This window comes from Lacerta agilis, chromosome 17, assembly GCF_009819535.1.
Source record: "Lacerta agilis isolate rLacAgi1 chromosome 17, rLacAgi1.pri, whole genome shotgun sequence".
Lineage (NCBI taxonomy): Eukaryota > Metazoa > Chordata > Lepidosauria > Squamata > Lacertidae > Lacerta > Lacerta agilis.
Window position 1 is genome coordinate 4,162,804 of NC_046328.1, and position 19,637 is coordinate 4,182,440.

At 43.9% G+C, this 19,637-nt stretch overlaps 2 protein-coding genes across 2 annotated transcripts in view; one reads left to right on the top strand and one right to left on the bottom strand.

Annotated features, from left to right (window-relative positions):
* Positions 1-233: 233 nt before the first annotated feature.
* RNF34 (ring finger protein 34) lies at positions 234-10,484 on the top strand. Its single transcript, XM_033174467.1, has 6 exons — positions 234-360; positions 5,917-6,135; positions 6,393-6,785; positions 8,310-8,366; positions 8,823-9,024; positions 9,324-10,484. The coding sequence occupies exons 1-6, from the start codon at positions 355-357 to the stop codon at positions 9,509-9,511; spliced, it is 1,065 nt and encodes a 354-aa protein (XP_033030358.1). The 5' UTR covers positions 234-354; the 3' UTR covers positions 9,512-10,484.
* A 938-nt stretch (positions 10,485-11,422) lies between these two features.
* The window catches only part of KDM2B (lysine demethylase 2B), a 79,534-nt gene continuing 71,319 nt past the window's right edge, over positions 11,423-19,637 (bottom strand). Inside the window, 6 exon segments of the mRNA XM_033174468.1 lie at positions 11,423-12,644; positions 14,234-14,452; positions 14,900-15,061; positions 15,805-15,968; positions 16,908-17,581; positions 18,253-18,291. Coding sequence (XP_033030359.1) covers positions 12,463-12,644; positions 14,234-14,452; positions 14,900-15,061; positions 15,805-15,968; positions 16,908-17,581; positions 18,253-18,291 — 1,440 coding nt within the window. The 3' untranslated portion in view covers positions 11,423-12,462.

Below are 19,637 nucleotides of genomic sequence, written 5' to 3' on the forward strand. Positions count from 1 at the left end.
TAATCTCCCCTTTCAGTGAAAGGAAAATGGAACATCCTCCCTCCCTCCCCCTGATTGGTGGAGCTGCGGAGTGGACACCTTCTCGTTGCCTTCTGATTGGGCTCCAAGGGCAGCCAATGGGGAGGCGGGGTGGCGCTTGTTGGGGAGGCGAGCGGAGTCCTTCCCGGGCCCCTCCCGACTTCGGCTTGCTGGGTGGTCCCGGCGCCAGGACCTTATCCGCGGAAGGGAGGAGGGTGCGGCGCACGCGCGCATGCGCATATCAAGGCGGCCCGAGGGAGACCGTTGGGGAGGTAGGCGCCCCTCCCCCGCAAGACCGTCTCCGCTGAGGCGAAGGAAGGAGGCGCTGAAGCGGCCATGAAGGTGCGACCCGGGGAGGAGGGGGGGCGGTTTGAGGGGCACCCTGAAAAGTGGGGAGGGGGGAAATGAAGGATGGGGTGGGTAGGCAGGTAGGTAGGGTGTGGTGTTTTTTAGGAAAGGGGGGGTTGCTTTCCATTTTGGAGGGGGCAGCAAGGGAAGAGGCGGGGCTGACTAGGGGCGGAGCCTTTTCTTGAAGGCAACGAAGTAACGGTAACAGCCCCCCCTCCGCGCTCGCTTGTCAATTTAGGGGTTAAAAGGGCTCCTTCCTGCCCCCCAGGATGAGGAGGGTGGAGGCCCCTTTATTCGGCAAAATCCCAGGAGTCCTGTGGCACCTTCAGAAGACTTTGACAGCGCACTCCTACTGTATGTTTACTCGGATGTCCGTGACAACATAATCCAGATATATCGTTGGCATCCGTTTGGCTCGGGATAGAATGGAAGTGTGTGCCTTTTGGGGGTAAAGCCAGACAGCTGGAGTTTTACAGCGCCTGCGGAGACCCCTAGGGGACACACACACAAACACACGCAGAGAAGTAAGTCTCTCTGGGTTGTATCCATCAGGGCTGGTTTTTTCTTAAATATTTTTGCCTGAGGAAGTCATTCTTGGAGGAGGCGCATTAAAATAAACCGACTTAAATCAGCTGTGGCTTACTTAACTCCACTGATTTCAGTGGGTCTGTCCTGTGTACAGCATAGCACAGATCTGCACCATCAAGACTGGATTACTGCAGTGCATTCTGTGTGGGGCTTCCCTTGTGCTTGATCCGGAAGCTGCAGTGAGTTCCGAATGCTGCCGCACAATTGCTGACAGAACAGAGGCATACCTCACCTGTGCTCAGAGATCTGCACTGGTTGCTGATTTGCTACCTGGCCAAGGTCAAGGTGTTACTATTAGCATATAAAGCCCTTAGCAGCTTGGGACTAGTTTACCTAAGAGATCGCCTTACCCAACATGTGCCCACTTGACTGCTTCAATAGGTGGAATTGACATTACTATGGGTGACATGTAATACTTGTTCCACATTTGTAAGACCTTGTTAGTGTGGCAGCACCTACACTTCAAAACTTGCTGCCTATTGAGATCAAGCAGGCAGCTTCACTGCTCTCTTTGGCACATGCTAAAAACATTATCGCCTATGTAGTTGTTTAGAAAATTGAGGTAATTTTGATCTGCTTTAGTATTTTAACTTTAAAGTATGGTTGTGATTTTGTCTTAATTTTACTGGTTTATGTTTTGTAAACTGTCTTGAGGCTTTTTACTATCAAGCAGTGTATAAATTTTATGAAACAAACAAAAAAATAAAATAAAAATTGAAAGCACATTTGCCACACATCTAAATCACATGGACTTCCCTTGAAGAATCCTGGGAACTGAGATACACGGTTCAGCCCCTACTCAATTAATCCCTACAATGACCCTGTGAAGTAGGTTAAGAGGCTGTGACTGGCCCAAGGTCACCTCATGAGCTACATAACTGAGTGGCAACCATAGCCTAGGTTTAAGGTGCCTTTTGGGAATTTGCTTATATATTTGAGTTTCTGACACGTGTGGATCTGCCCATATCTGAGCTTACTCCCAGGTTAGGTGGTTACAGAATTGTAGCCACATTTTACTGGCTTTAGTGGGGATTACTCCCAGATGAGTGTCTGTGTGCAGAATTGCAGCCCATTTACTGGGAAGTATGTGTGTAGGATTCCAGCCTTTGCCAACCTGGTGTTTTGAATTAGCACCAGGTTGGCACAGGCCAACGTAGGCTGATTCTACCGGTATGCATGTTTAGTTGGAAGTAGTAAATCAATGGTTTTGGTGGGGTTTATTCCCAAGGAAGTGTAGGAATGTGTAAGAATGCATTCTTGTTGTGACAGAATGGGTTTTTGGCATTTGAAAACCGAAATGTTCGGCTTCCAAGACATTCGAAAACTGAGGTACCACTGTACCACAAGTTTATAGTTTGAGGATCCATCTATGTTGGTAGAGGCACAGCTGACCTCAGTGGTTAGAAGTGCAGTTTATCAGCTTTGACCATTTCTGAACTGGGATAGCCTGGCTACTGTTGTCTGTATGTTGGTAATTTTTGGCTTGGATTATTGCAATGTGCTCTATATAGGGCTACACTTACAGTACAAGTTTTTCATAGAATATATGTTACAGTATTCTGTGTATTCATTTGGCACATGTTCTTATCATTGTATTGGGAGGGCTGATCCTGGCCTTTGGAAAGTATAAGATTCCAATACATTTGCATTAAACTACCACAAAAATTGGGTGCTTTCAACGAAAATAAAATAAAAATTAAGTGAACTGTGCAAGAGTTATAATGTGTTCAGTTTAACTAATTGCCTTGCTCTGCCATGAAGTTCAAAGGGACCTCGTCTCAGGTTCTTCTTGGCTATAAGTCATGATCTGTATTAATTCTTTTAAGTAGCACCTTAGAGACCAACTGTGTTTGTTCTTGGTATGAGCTTTCGTGTGCATGCACACTTCTTCAGATTTTGTTTTGACTGTGGCAGACCAACACGGCTACCCCCCTGTAACTGTATTAATTCTGTTTGAATTCTACTGCTTTGGCTCAGAAATAAGAAAAGAGCCCAACCTTAAATGTGATTAATTTAAATCTCTTTTCTAAATCTCATAACCTTTTGGGAGCTAACAGTTCACTTGGTTTAGTGTGTGTGCTTGCATGTGCATTTACACAATATTAAGATAAGTTTTTTATTCCTGGGATCATAGCTAGGAAAATAATATAAAATGTTTGGTTACAGGTAGGTAGCCGTGATGGTCTGCCATAGTCAAAACAAAACAAAAATTCTAAAAAATCCTTCCAGTAGCACCTTAGAGACCGACTAAGTTTGTTCTTGGTATGAGCTTTCGTGTGCATGCACACTTCTTCAGATACCTAAAAATGTTTAGGTATCTGGCATTTTTATAGCCTTGTAAAATTACATAGTTGAGGTAACTGAAACATCACTCTTCCTACTTGTCAAAAATGTCCACCACCACACTTACTCTTTTATTTTGTTGTGTGTACCCATGGAATGTGATGCTACTTATTTTGATGTGGTCTTGTTAGAAGAGTTTATTTAAACTCACAAAATGGTTTGTAGTAGGCAATACCAGTTCAAGGCCCAATCCATGGATAGTGCTTTCTTGTGCAAACCTCACTTCAGCAGATGGGTACTACTTATAGCAAGTATATGCTCAGCTGTAGCGTACCTGCATTTCCAACCAATTATGCCCTAAGTCTTAAATGTTGCCTTGGAAAGTGCTGAGCTGTTTGAGTTACCGGTACATTGGAATGGTTAACTGAACACATTCTTCAAGACAACAACTACTGTGTGTAAAATAAAAAATAAAAGTCTAGGAAGAAACGGGAAGTTGGTTGCCTGACTTGCTGTGTCTTTTCGGGTTTATATGCTGGCAGTTTTTCCACACACATTTTCTTTTGCTAAAATAGTTATTAGCTTAAATACTATATTCTGATCTTGAAAACTCGGCTTATGTAAATATTTCTGAGAATAGCATGGTGCTTCTTAGCAGAATGCCAGATGCCATTTTAGATGGCATTTTATCCCTTTTGGCATCAACTGTGATCCATCAAGTGATGCCCCCTGGAATCAGTTTGTTACCCAGGGCTCAAGAATTAAGTGTGCAAGCACCATTCATCTTTTGCTTCTCTCAGTGAAATCAGTCTCAATCATCTCTAGTCTAGATGTCTAGCAGAGAAAGTGGCTGTTCCTTGAAATGTAAGCTGGGTGCTTACTGGGACACACAAATGAGACTATGCATTCTGAAAGATGGGCACAGTTAAATTGAAGAGAGGTTTAGATGAAGGAATAATGAGAATGGTCCAGGAACCTTGATTTTTCTGTTTTTATTTGTAAACTGCTTTTGATTCCCATCAGGGAAAAAGCAGTGTATGTATGTATGTACGTACATATGCACATACGTCTCTCTCTCCCTTCAGAAAAGCTGTATTACCTGGCACACAATCAAATGATGAAAACTTAATTTGGTAAAGTTCTCCAATTCATTTAGATTTTTTAAAAAATCTGCTTGGTAGTTGACATTATTTTAGGTAAAAAAAAGTAGCCCATAACTTTCTCACTGCTGGTTCATATAAAACTATCCTCTAGTAACAAACTTAACTATCGTCTAATTTAAAAGTCTTGTGATTGACCTTCTAGAAAATTCGTAAGTGAATAAAGGAATCTATTTTTATGTGAATTGTATGATGGGAAATCAGATTGGATATAGCGCACAATGTTTTTGACCTGGCCTGATCCACCACCACAAATATGGGCATTTGTTCCAGTTTAGGGGTCAGATGTTCTGTGGGCATACTGTATTTTTCTGTCAAAACAAAATCGAAAATTCTTTCTAGTAGCACCTTAGAGACCAACTGAGTTAGTTGCTGGTATGAGCTTTCGTGTGCATGCACACTTCTTCAGATACCTGAAGCCGTGTTGGCAGACCAACACGGCTACCCACCTGTAACTGTATTTTTCTGTGTATAAGACGAGGTGTTTTGTTTTTTTTATTAAAAAGCAATGCTAAAAATTTGGGGTCGTCTTATACATGGATAGTGCTGACATGGGATGAGCGAATGGTGGCTGCTGCGAGCAGGAGATTGTCAGCGGCGTTGGGGGGTGAATGGTTGCTGCGGCAAGGTCTGCTGGTGATTGGCTGCTGTGGCAATTGGGTGTGTGATTGTCGGCTGCTGGCGGCGAGTGGGCATACAATTGGTGGCTTCATGGATGAGTGCGATTGGCAACGTTGGGTGAGCGATTGTCGGCAATCCCCCCCCCCCAAAAAAGCTCAAAAACTCTGGGCAACCTTCCCCCATTTCCTCAATTTTAAGTCCTCAAAAATAGGGGTTGTGTTATATACAGGGGCATGTTATACATGGAAAAATAAGGTAGTTTGAAATCTAAACAAAGATGAGCTTTATCACTGAACTATAGCTTTATATAGCTTTCTTGAACTTTTGAAGTGAGAAGTGCAGGTTATAAATTATAGATAGGATTATGAGGACAAGGGAACAAAGGTGGTGTGCATTTTTCTTAAAATAAATAAGGAAAATATGGTTTTGATAGTTGCTAGTTTTGCTGTCTAGGTGTTGCTGTACTCTCTCAGTTTGTGCAGTGGGACTGAGACAGGTTTTCTCCTTTTTCTACATCTATCATGACAATTGTTCAGTTGCCACCGTTCTGGAAATTGTGTACTGTGCTCCTAGAATGATTGCTACAGAAACAAAACAAAGCACTTCTTTCAGAATGCTTTCTGCAGAGCTGGGGCGCTTTTGAAAATAGGCTTCCTGTGAAACAAATATGCAGTTTTTGCTGTTTTGTTAAGGGGGATCCTAATTCCTTTCCTCAAGGTAGCCTATCCCTAGCAGGGATACTGTGTTTTCTTATTTGGTTATGTAGCTCTCATAATGTTAGCACTACCACAAGTTTAGCACTGAGAGAGATGAGTTTGTTTTCCTTACGATCAGGAGAGGCTCCTAAATTCAGGAGAATTACTAGCTGACCACGTTGGCTTGTGTTTGTGTCTTACAGGCGGGAGCGACATCCATGTGGGCTTCCTGTTGTGGGTTGCTGAATGAAGTCATGGGGACAGGAGCTGTTCGCGGCCAGCAACCTGGATTTGGGGGTGGAGCAAATCCCTTTAGATTTGCACCAAGTACAGACTTCACTGTGTATACCTCTTCAGCAGCAGGGGGATCTAATCTAGTCTGTAAATCTTGTGGCCTCACGTTCTCTGTGTTCAGAAAAAGGGTGAGTATATAGCACTTTCCGTCACTTGAGGGGTGTATGTCTCTGCCTTCCCCCATCCCCAGCCTTTGGCCCCAAAAGCCTAGTATAGTATACATTGTAAATCCCAATATTTCTGTGTTCTGAATCTGTTTGATGTATTTGTAGGTTTCTTAAAGTGTATGTAAATAGTGCTTGGAGGAAGGAAGATGATGTCAGGGTACTGGTGACAATTGTGTTAACATTCTTCTGGCTTGTTTTCCCTCTGTGTGTGCACTTAGCATGTCTGTTGTGAGTGCAAGAAGGATTTCTGCTCCATGTGTTCAGTCTTGCAAGAGACCCTCCGAAGATGCTCCACCTGTCAGTTGTTGCAGGAGACAGCATTCCAGCGTCCACAGCTAATGCGTTTGAAAGTCAAAGATTTGCGCCAGTACCTGATACTTCGAAATATCCCTACAGATACTTGTCGAGAAAAGGAAGACTTGGTAGATCTTGTACTGTGCCATCATGGATTGGCTTCTGAAGAGGATACAGACACTAGCAGCTTGTATTCAGCACGATCACAGACTTCTAGTTTTTCTACACATCCTATTTCTCTGTCAGGTTCTGTATCATCCTCTCAGGGAGACTTCGCACATAGGCATGAGAGCACAGGAAATGAATTACAGATACAGGTATGGTAGTGTGTATTGGGTGGGGCGATTGAGCTCTTTCTGCCCCTCTGGCTCTGCATCTTAATTACAGTACAGATAGTAAAATGCGTTCATGTGTTTTTCTCTTGCTGGCAGAGGAGGTGGTGGTGATCTGGAGGAGAGAAAGAGCAATTGTAACAGTCAGTTTCTGTAGTTTGAGAAATTGGGACAGGGTGTCAACTATTGTTATGTTTCTTGTTCTCAGCAGGCTGTGATGCAACCTAAATGCCTTTATTTGAATGTTTGCTCCCATTCTATTTTAAGACTAAGATCAGAGGCAGATTTGAATGTTGAACTTACCATGATAAATCCCTGCTTAAAACATTTTTATTTGGTAGAAAGTTCTCTCTTTAATCTTTTTTGCTTACTGTTGATTTTAATTATATTTTGAACGTTTTTAATTGTCTTGTATTGATAATCCTAAAAGTTTTATTCTTTTTGTAAATCGCTTTGAGGTTTTCTTGCAATCAGGTGGTATATATACTTTATATATACATTTTTTCCTTTGTACAAAGTGGTCTCTGTACTGAGTCCACAAGCCCATGAGTCTTGCATCTTCCCATTCCCAAATTTCCTGGCCCTTCAGAGGTGCTGGGAACAACAGCCTCCACTTGTGGCAAAGCTCCTGAAATGACAGAATGACCCACTGGAGCCCACAAAAGTGCTTCCTTGTCTGTGGCACTATGCACGTGTGCCACCAAGGACTCCTGCACATGAGCAAGGAAAATCAGATCCTGCTAACGTTTACTAGAACAGTGTTTTTCAACCTTTTTTGGGCAAGGGCACACTTGTTTTATGAAAAAATCACGAGGCACACCACCATTAGAAAATGTTAAAAAAATTAACTCTGTGCCTATATTGACTATATATAAAGTAATTCTCTTGAATAGGAATCAAATAAACACAATTTTTCCCACGGCACACCAGGCAACATCTGTGCCGCGGAACAGTGGTTGAAAAACACTGTACTAGAAAATCATGATGGGTGACACACAGCTTTCTGCCAGGTTCCCCTGCTACTCTTGTTTATCCATCTCATCTCCAACCTGTCCCTCAACAAGTCGCCAGAGAGGGCTGAACTGGACTCTCATACTTGGCTTCACTTTCTCTGCTTTTCCACATAGGTTGTCAGAATACAGACAGAAAAGGGAGGAATGAGGCTTGTCATTGACTGTGGCACAAGGTGGCCAACAGACCTGTTGAAGCCCTGCCTGTCAAGAGCTAGGCAGAAAGGAACTGTTAAGAGTGCTGTCCCACTCTAGGAAGGACATTTTTCTAATTTGCAAAGTCCTACCTAGTGGAGCAATTGGCAAGATCCCTTCCTCCACTACAGGAAAATCAATGGCTTTCTCAACAGCTAACTCTTCTCTCCTCTGCCCCTGTGCTGTTTTAACATCTAGCCAAGATGAAAAATTTGGAGAATCGAAAAGCTTGCATGCTATTTGGGAATCTTTTGTTAAAAGTATTGCCTTAATATGGATTTTGCTTATACTCTTGTGGGTGTAGGGACAAAGTGAGAGACTCTTGGCAAACCTTGGTGAAGAGGAGGAAAATGCAGAGCAGGTAAGAAGTGAATCACCTGGTGAAATTTAGGTCTTGCACTCACTAAAAAAAGAGAATAAACTTCCTAATTTGATGTAGCGATAAAAGATTCATAAATGAAAATTCTTAAAATGGAAACATTCTAAAACAGATGCATATTCTCGGTAGTGGCGCCCGCCCTGTGGAACTCCCTCCCTTCAGATGCCAAAGAGATAGACAACTACCAGACATTTAGAGGACATCTGAAGGCAGCCCTGTTTAGGGAAGCTTTTAATGTGTGATATTTTAATGTATTCGATTTTTGTTGGAAGCCGCCCAGAGAGGCTGGGGAAATCCAGCCAGATGGGCGGGGTACTAATAATAATAATAATAATAATAATAATAATATATTTAATGTGTGCCAGGCCTCCCCCTCCCCAGTAGGCAAAGAGTTAATGCCGCCTGCTTCTTTGCTAATATATGTCTTATGAATTTTAGACCCCTGGGCAGTCCAGGAAGCGTGCAAGAGCCTCACTATCTGATATTTCAAGCCTGGATGATATTGAAGGGCTAAATGTTCGCCAGCTGAAGGAAATACTTGCTCGTAACTTTGTAAACTACTCAGGATGCTGTGAAAAATGGGAGCTGGTGGAAAAAGTGAGCAGGCTCTACAGGGAGAATGAAGCAAATCACAGGACTTGTATGTGTACTTATTCTTTACTTGTTTGGGGGTGGGCATGTTGCATATTGTTACAGCCCTCTTTGCCCTTCATCTTAGGGGCTGCCCTGATGTTTTGTTAATGCAAAAAATGGACCATCAGTGTAGAACTACAGTTCCATGCTGCTTTAAACTTGCAGTTATGATATTGCTTCTTTGTCTAGCATAAATAAGTCTGCACTAAAACAGCTTGGCTTAATATTGTGCGGGGTTACTAATTGAAAAGACCTATGTCATGGCATGCCTCCCTCTCTAACATGAGTTCTGTTGGTTCTTGGCAGTGGGGGAGAAACCTCAACTGAATGATGAGGACGACAACCTCTGCAGGATCTGCATGGACGCAGTGATTGATTGCGTGCTTTTGGAGTGCGGCCACATGGTCACCTGCACGAAATGCGGCAAGCGAATGAGCGAATGCCCCATCTGCCGACAGTATGTTGTAAGAGCCGTGCACGTCTTCAAGTCATGAATGTGGGAGACCAGAACCAGAGGCTTCTCCGTGCGCTTTCTCTGGGGGTGAGGCACAGACCAGTAATGTCTGGATGTCCCATGGTAGGCCTCAGTTCCAGTAATTCATAGCATCCTGAACAGAAGCTTAGGAGCTTGACCAATGTACTTCTGCTCAGACAGACAGATGCCTTGTTAAGGATAGAGCTGTTACCTGAATAAAACCAGAAACTGGTTGTGTCTAACATGCAGCAGCAAATCTAGCATTATTGCTCTCTTCTGAAGAATATAGCACGTTACCCAGTGGAAGGGCCAAGAAGTAGGGTGCTGCCTTTCTAACAAGCAGAAGGAGTGATGATGCCCAAGTGCATTTAAAATTAAGTGTACCATCCCAAGGAATAGTTAGCTGCAGTCTTTTAAATGTTAAATGAAATGCAAGTGGACCCTCAAATGTACCACTCACACCCATCTTAAGTTGACAGACTGGTGAATGTTTTTTATTAGGCAATGGGGCTCTAGTCCAATTCCACATGTACCCAATGAAGCGCAGTAGCCTTAATCATAGTACCTAAAGCTACCCTACCCCATACTTGCTTCTAAGGTGACCCATTCAGTTTTGATTATTCATAAGTTCTAACATGTTAGAAATTTCCTACAATGAAATGAGTATGGAGTAATAGAACAGCCAAGTAGAAAGGTTTCTTCAGAGAAAACAAATCCTTAATAGGAATCATGGCTTCCTTTGTTCAGAAGCACTACCAAGTTTACTGAACAGCTATTTCAGTGTTTTTCTTGCAGAATACCTTCATTCCATTTTTCTAGAAGACATAGCTAAAGCATATCTGCTGGAAATAAGTATGGAAATGTGAAGCGTCAGCTCTAGGATCAAGTTGAAATGGTGCAGAGAGAAAGAAACACATTACTCCCATTCTTGGGGTTGCACAGTACTAAATACTTTACTATTAGAACCTTACTGAATTTGAGCTGTGAGGGGGGGAAACAAACAACCTGGCAATGTATTTATCCTCTTCCTAAAGTCCTGCCTCACGACTGTAGGAAGAATGACAATGCTGTTGATCTTGCCCAGAATGTTTTAACAAAGAGTTAAAAGTTCCTTCACTGCACAGTAGGCAGGTATTGCTGTTTTGCTTCTCAAAAGCAGATTGTGCGCACAAGAGTAAATTTTAATGTTTGTGGAAACTGGGAAGGCTCTGAGACTGAGTGGGATGGAGTACCATTCAGTCTCCAGCCAAGACAGAATGTATGACTTTCATACTTTATTTTTCAGAAGGGAGCAAGATAATATGGCTTTATTTTTAGAAAGATCTTTTTTAAAGATAAGGTGCATCAGCTGATCAAGTCCTTGTTCAGGGAGTACATACATAAAGAGAATGTAGCATATCCCTAACATTCTGAACAATGGCTGTTGACTTAATAAAACATTTTGTTATCTGGAATTGACCTTTTTCTTTCTCTCTCCTGGCTAAAGCAGCCTATGGGATTGGGGAGCCAGAAGGCCCAAGCTCCTAAACTGTCCCCAGCTCAGACTACTGAGGGGTGTGTGGATGTCTTTAGCAGATAGAAAGCTATAGATCCAGTGATGGAAGGAATCCCAATTGGTATTACTACAAGGCAGACATGAGTTGCATATCAACCACAGAACTAGGTCATCTTCCTGTAGTCAGATGTACAAAAAGTCATTTTGGTAAAAAATTAAATCCAGGGATGTTCAGAGCTGTCTGTTGGGCACTGTTCTCTTAAAATACCCCACAGCTGAATAGCAGGCCTATTGTCATAGCTGCTAAGCCAAACTAGCCTCCAGTTGCTAGCAGAAGTGGCATTATCAGGAAGGGTGTGATTCTCTCTTGCCCCAGCAGCACAAGCAGTTTCCTGCTCAATATCCATCTTGAACATAATGCACAGGTCACCTCTCCATTTTTGTACAATCATTTATACAAATTCAACAGAGGTAAAACTGTATCGGGAAGGAAGGTTGGGGGTTTTTCACCACCACTTTACAACAATGGCACTTATCAATACTGAAATCCCCCCCTTTCTTGACAATCAGAAATTAACCAAGTTAAATATGGACAACAAGAACTCACTCAAACCCTGAAACTGTTTGATTTCAAGTCATATAAATGGACTTTTTACAGCAAGTATGAGAGTATTTTAATGCCTTCTCATATGCACAGCTGTAATTGGAAGTTTCAGTCGAGAAAATGTGTTTTTTTATACAGGGAAAAACTTGGCAACTTGTTTGTTCTTAATCTGTATTTTACACCTCCTTTTCTCCACAACATGCTTACAGTGTTATACAAAGCAGTATATAAAACTTCCATTAAACATGCTTTTTTTCATTTCAAAGGATTAACCTACTCCCCCCTCTCCCATCCCAATTGGGGTATAACTCTCAGCAGGTCGTTAAAGTGGTAAGAAGTTCAAATTCTCTTCTATCTCAAGATAAAACTTGGCAATCTGAAACCAATGACCAAACACTTGCAATGCATTCAGTAACTCTGCATAAATAACTTTTTTAAACAAATTTGTACAAAAATAGTTCTGCGTAACGTTGGATGTAACAAAAAAGTTCAAAAGGCAGAAAAACAGGTAATGGCCCACCTTAATAACCCCAGAATTAACATTGCTTTTGACATTTTCAAAAATGCTTTAAAAATTTACACATGCTCCAGCTGTGGTATATAAATAGGTGTTCCTCAGCGTTCTTCTAAGCATGAATCCTTTGCGGTCACCAGAGGAAGGTATGTAAAGAGCCCGGGCAAAGTGTCAAAAGGTCCCATCCAGGCTAGAACGCTTTGTGGGTGGTTTCAACACCACATGTTCCTGTACAGTCCAAACAGTTCCCCAACTTGGCATATTCCACATCTCCCAACTGAAAATAAAATTCCTTCTGTGGTCTCCTGGAGTTCTTTTTTCAGCTCCTGGTTATTTACAAACTTGCCCCAGTAAACACTAACTCAACTTCTGCAGCAGTTTCTCTTCCACTTGACTAAACTGAATGCTCACAGACATCTCTGCGATGAACTGCTCACAACCTTCCTTGGTCACTTGCTTGCAGTACCTCAGATCAATCCGGCAGATGCTCCCACACCGCTTGAAATAGGAGAGACATTGGTCTGTCACCTTATTGCAGTCTGTCGGGAAGACAAAAAGTAGGAGGAAGGTTGGCTTAGGTGAGCCATTCTTAAACTCTTAAGAGGCCTTTGCTAGGGCTATGAAGCTTGGATGTGTTTTTGCATGAGCTGCAACTGAATAACCAATCACAACAACTGCCCAAGCCCTCTGAGGAGGCTACCTGTTGCATCCATATGGATTACAGTCTTACCTTGGCCTTGTGAGTCGAGCATGTGGCTCCCGAATGATCGAAAACTGGAAGTGATTGTTCCGGTTTTGAAACATTCTTTTGGAAGCCGAATGTCTGATGGGGCTTCCGTGGCTTCCTGCAGCCAATCAGAAGCCGTGCTTTGGAAGTCAATCGGACTTCCAGAATGGATTCTGTTCGACTTCCGAGGTACGATTGTACTGCTCTGGCCTTGCTGCCTCTTCTAAATCGGGAGCCACATTTAGAACAGAATACAGATAGATAAACAAAAATATGAAGCAATAAGGAGGGGAGAGAGTGAAGGAAAGGTAGTCTTACTTGGAACACTCACCTCCCACTTTATAAGGCTCAAAGGTGCTTACAAAAGTTTTCCACAAAATACCTCACACACTGCCACCAGAAACATCTTTTTGGTGGCAGGATTATTGGGTGGCATTTCCTGTCTTCATTCTGTGGCCCTTAAGTCAGAAAAGGTGTCTCAGCTATCTGAAATTATGTGCCAAGGACCCACAACAAAGGAACTGAAGGAAATGAGGCATTCTCCACCCTATTCTTATCTGTGGCTCTGCTTCCACTACAGAGAAAGGTGTATAGCAAGGTGCGCCAAATGTTGCTGGATCCCAACTCCCAAAGATCAAAATAAGGCACTGGGTACAAGAAAATAAGAGAGAAGGTCCTCCACTGCACAAAATAGGTTTGTTGTGGTTGCCAAGGCTCAACAGACTTGGAAAATGGCCTCTAGTCTCCCTCATCCCCTTGTTCCAACGAAAAGGAATTTCCCCTGAAGGATTCCCATCTCCCCTTAATAAATGTTGAGTGTTGGCAAAAGCACAAACTTTTTAGGAACTTTGAAAACTTGCCTCATTTTCTTGGATTCCCATTTTCACCATCTATGACCACAGGCCATGCTGACATCTAGTATTCTCCAGCAATGGTGTAAAGCAGGGGTAGGCAACCTAAGGCCCATGGACCACAAGCGGCCCATGGGGTTCATTTAACTGGCCCACGAGCTGCCCCTGAACCGAGCCACCCGCTCGGTGAGTCCCCGTGCACTGCACTAAACTGGCGCACTGTGGCACAGGGACTTGCTTTTGCAGAGCTGGAAATCACGTCTGTGCAGACGCTGGAAAATGTGGGGGTGCGCACTCAGGCGTGTGCACGATCTGACCCATGGAGGGATCTCTGCTGGAGTGAACTGGACCAGGCAAGGTAAACCTTGCTGACCCCTGGTGTAAAGGAAGATTGAGGTGGTGCTGGGACTGCATGTGGAGCTGAACACCAAATGATGAGTGGGCTGTTCTGCTCTTTAAGGCAACATTTCAACCTTCATCACAGGGCCCTTAAAATTAGGCAGCTGAATCCGACCTGTCCATTAGCACCCCTCCATCCCCAATCTCATACCTTGCAAAATAACTTCTGTTAGGGAGTCCCGTGTAGTGGTTCCCACAGCTGTTAGCAGGTTAATGGACTGATCTGTCATGTGGTTGCAGTAACTGAGGTTGAGCTTGGACAGTAGAGGCATGTGCCGGATAATCAAACGCAGGGAAGCGTCAGTGATGTCCAAGCCAGACAGGCACAACTCTGTGATGTGGCGCAGTTTGCTCCGGTTGTCAATTTGGCCTATATAAGAAGCGAGGACCCGTGGTGGGGGTGGGGAAGGAGAGAGAAATGTTTATTTTTGTAATTAAATTGTCTAACCACTGAATACATCATGCAGAGCTATATGAGATTACAAATGCCTAAAATACAATGGAAGTAGAGGCATTTCCAAAAAGTCACTAGACTTCCAAATGGGAAAACTGCATGTAGACAGCTGCCCCAAATAGAGATTTTTGATAAATGGGTTTTTGTAAGGGGGTACATAAAATTGAATTTTACAAAGGAACCTAACACAGAGACACAATCAGTAGAATTGGTATAGCTGAAGAGCAATCCTAGAATTCTCAGGAAACATTTGAATCCTGCACCTAACTCACTACCACATTTATGTTTTTTCTCCTGCATGGAGGCCAAAATACAAAGGAAGCTGTACCTCTTCAGAAAGGAGACACAAATGAGAGGATATACCTGGCCTGTTGTCAGTCGGTGGTGACAAAAGATCTCTCATTTGTGCATCTTTTAAGCCTTCCACCCACTGCGCATCCAGTGTTCGGAGGAGTGGACAACTAGAACTGCAGAGAGCAGACACTGCAATCCACGAGGACCCTGACAATAGCAGATCTCTGAGACCTAGGGAAGAGAAAGGGAAGTGAGCACACAGCACACTGAGCAAATATTTGGGGGGGGGGGAGGCATTCTAGTTTTACAGTAAGAGGTTGAAAAGTTTCCTGCTAAACACAATCAACAGGATGACAAGCAGCAATCAAGAACCTGTGCTGCTTTAGATGCTGTTGGACTATGACTTCCATCAACTTAAACCACAGTCCATGCTGGCTGATGGGAGCTTGAGTCCAAGAATATCTGGAGGGTCGCAGGCTCACCAGGCTCTGCTTTGGAAAGTATTCAGAGTGCCTTTCTCCAGAGGGCAATAAACTAACAGCTGAAATAATATTGTAGGTGAACATAAATGGTGGCCAAGCTTAGAGGCAGGTCGTTAGGACACTAAAATGTCATTCTTGTACACTCTACAAAACACATACAACTTCCTGAGTTTCTTGAGAGGAACAAATGTAGGCCTCATCATGAGCCACCTTTAACCTATTGGGCTCTGCCTCCCGCTCCTGCCTAGGTCTGCCACAACATGTCCTGTGCAGCCTGTTCTACCAGGGCAAGACTGCAGCCACTCGGGAACCCCGACAGTATTACTATCTGCAACATTAAAAGCAGTTAACTGGGCTCTGAGGCTGTGATGTCCATCTCTGGGCCTCAGCAAGGTAGAGCAGAAGAGAAGAGTGTTCATTTAGGCCTCTTTCCCACAAAAGGTAGAAGATGTGTGTGACTCCCTTGGCACATTGTAGTCACTGCAGACCTACCTGGGAGCCTGTTGATGAGCCAGCTCAGCTGCTTTTTCGATATGTTTGTCCCACTTAGATCAAGCGTGACCGGCTGCCTCCTAATAATACCACTGAGCATGAGAGGGGTGATGGATTTACAGTGGTTTAGGTCTATTTTGGTCCACAGTCTTTTATCACAGCACCTAAGCAGATCAGGAAGAAGGTTTCATAAGAAAGCTGGTCTGGCACTTGGCACAAAGAGACCTACACAATTTCTTTTAAAACCTCAAACAAAACCAGGGGAAATCAGAAGCCTACACCGAGCAGCTCGGGTTTTGCTTCAGAATCAAAGTTTATAAATAGGATGAGAATTATTCAAAATGCTGAGGTGGATACAGATACCTGGACTTCCTTGAACATGTGGTAAACACCTAACACCACGGGCTGGGAGCTTGTGGCCTTCCAGATTTTGTTGGACTAGCAACTCCTATCGGACACAGTCAATATGCTTAATGGTCAAGGACAGTGCTTTTTTCTGAGGGTATGCATACCCCTAAACATTTTGTGAATCTAAGTTTGGCCTCATTGAGGGGCAGTATTTCAATGAGTAGGAAAATGAGAGTACCTCTAAAGATATATTTTTTTAAAGCACTGGTTAAGGACAATGCGAAAAGTGGTCCAGCAAAATCTAGAGGGTCACAGGCTCCCTATCCTGGACCTTGCACAAATGGAGCCCATGATATCTTCTGGGATACCTGCATAATTATTGCAGCTGAGCAGAGTGTTAAACTCTGGCCAACGTTCCAGAAACTGAATCACACTGGATTTTAAGAAATAGGTGAGCAGGCAGTTAATTCCCTGGAACACCCAACCAAACCCCCTCCAAGGCCATTATCAGTGTCCATCAAACTCAGATATTAGAAATACGACCACAGCATCTCAGTTGCACCTTTTAAAAGAAATCAAGAGGTCTAGAAACCCCCCTTTTATGAAACAAAGCCAAGATTTACAGGATTCTGCAGGTGGCACTGGACTCTTTTCTTGAGTTTTATTTTTCCAAATGTCATGGCCCTGGCAATCCTGCTCTCTAGAACTTGTTCCATTCCCACCACCAAGATGCAAACACTATCGATGCTCCTTACCATCTGTTCCAGGTCTTGCAAACCCTCATGCAGAGACACAGTTCGCTGTGGCTGAGGTAGCTGAAGACAGCCATCCAGACTTCCCTTTGCATGATGTGGGCCGCCCCATCATCCAGCGGGAGCGAGTCTGGCGGCGGGCTGATGGGGGGTGGCCGGATGACATGACGTTCCATCTGAATGCACTTGGGGGGCGAGAGGGAGCGGGGAGGCCGGGCAGCTGCCCGGGGGGTGCTGCTCCTGAGGCTAGACAAGAGCTGGTGCCGGAGTTCTCGGGGGGTTCCATTCAAGCCCTTGCTGAAGCGGTGAGGCCGCTCGGGGCACAGCACCCGCTTGGGCTCCTCGTTTTCGCTCTCCGGCTCAGACTTGATGGGCTGATGATTCTCATTGGCAAGGCTGTTCTCCGTCTTCTGAATCTCCTGGTTGAGCTCTTTGCTTAGCTCCTTGCTCAGCTCCTTGTTTGGGAGGCGGGTTTTCCGCCGGATCTTGAACTTCTTCTTGTCTCGGGACTCTGTGCCCTCTGAGCTTGGCCCTGCCGTTGGGGAGCTGGAGCGAGACTGGTCACTCTCCTTGCTTTTTGGAGGTTCCTCTGGGAGGTCCTCCTCAGGCTCCTGCTTGAAGCGCCTGAGAGGCTTGACCAGGGCAGCTCGGTCATCTGTGGCCTTCCACGATCGCCTCTGGAAAGGGAAGGTTTTGGCTCAGTACAAAGGCAATGGGCACCCCTCAACCCCATAGACTAAAACTGCTTTCAAGGGGTCCTTTCAGTGGCAACTGTAGCTTTGTGAAGAGAGCTTGGGCCCTTAAAAAGATCACCTGCACTTCCCACAAAAAGCCCTCAGAATTTTAGTTCGTTATTATACAGCCCAACCTTTTACAGCTCCACCGACATTAAGTCAGTGGTGCAGGTGGGCCTTGAGATTCTCAAGAAATTCCCTTAACTATAAATGTCATCCAAAACATGGTCTAAGTAGATGGGGAGGAAGGACCCGCAACAAATTAGTTATATGATGGGCATTCTGCATCCAAATCACAATTTTCTAACTCAGGTTGACATTTTACCATAGGCCTGGGAGGTTTTCACAGAGGCAGTGTAAAACAGCAGGCCTTCTTTTCTTTTTCGCAAGGAGGGGGATTGAATTTCATTGCTAACCATATCTCCATGTTGCAAGAACCAATAATTAATCAAACCTAGGATTCCAGGTGTGTAGGCAGAGCTGCAGAAGACACACCTGCTGTCCCCCCCTCCCCAATTTAAGATTCATAACCTGCCATTTCCAGAATAGTTACAGTAAGTCATTGGATAGGTGAGTGAAGTAATGGAAGAAATCTACACCATTTAATGTAGTACCTTTTTCCTGAACAGCTTCTCTTCTTTGCCTAGTTTTAACTGTGGTCGGAAAGGGATTGTGGGGTGGGAGAGAGCAGAAGAGACAAGACTTAGTATAGACATCTTAGCTAACACGCTAGCTAACACCCCCACACCCCCACACCCCATAACATTTCTGTATGACGTTTCAGTGACCAAGGACAGCAATCCTGTACACCAATGAACTATTTAATTCCCACAGAATCCAAGGGGATTTAGGTAACCTGCAGGAAGAACTGCAGTCCAAGCGTTTTACAATTCATGTGTAAAATACATGATTTATTTATTTCTTAGAATACAGATTAAAAAAATTAAATAGCTGAAAATATTGGATAGTATGAATATCAACACCCACAGTGTAAATGCAAGATAATGAAGCTGACTATAAGCCTGTGGGCAAGGCTGGTTTTTAAAATTGTGTATACCCGCATATTAGTTAATAAACTTAAAATCACCACTGGCTTGCTCAAGGCTACCTCAGGAGTTTTCAGGCAAGGTGACATTTGAACGGAGAGCTTCCTAGATCACAAATCTTTGCCACTCAGTCGCGCCAGGACCCGGTATTTAGGAATGGTTAAAAAATGATGTTAATGGAATGGGAAACATTTATGAGAGCTCCAAGGATGGGATGGTGGAGGGAGATGGAGAGGATGGATGGTATCCTCTGATCTCTTGTGAAATCCTCAAAGCAGGATGTAGGGAAGGGCTTTTTCACCTTGCCATGTCCACAGAACAGTCGGGAAAAACACGGTAAAAAAATATGTCACCTTGCCAGCCCCAAAGATGCGCGTTGAATTGGGACTGCACAGGGCACCTTCAAAGGAACAAAACAGCTACTAGGAAGGAAGGGGAAGAGGGAGATTCGCAGCACCAGTCTGAAAAGACCCATAAGTGCCCCCTAGTGGCTGAGACAGGAAAGGAGATTTGTTTTAGGAATGGGCTGTAATCTTAGCAATGCAGGAAGCTATTGCATCCCAGGTCAGTGCTGTCTACACTGACTGGCAGTGCCTTTGGGGTCCCTTTCCCATCACTTGTTATTTGATCATTTCTTTTCTTCTTAACTGGAGATGCTGAGTACTGAACCTTGGAGCTTTCGCATGCAATACCTGCACTCTAACACAGACCTAAGATCCCTCTTCACTCTCTGTCTTCCAAAGATCATCATAAAGTGGAAGTTTATCATTTGGGGGCCTCCCTAATTCTAGAAACTGAATGGGCCGTTAGCAACAGCCTGTGTCTTTCCTGCTTTCCCCTGAAGCACAAGAGAGCAGGCACTGTACAGTTAGTTTTTAAAGAGTAGTTAATTTTTTTTAACGTATTACCATTCATACAACATCTCCCCAACATCTATGCAACATGTTGTACAA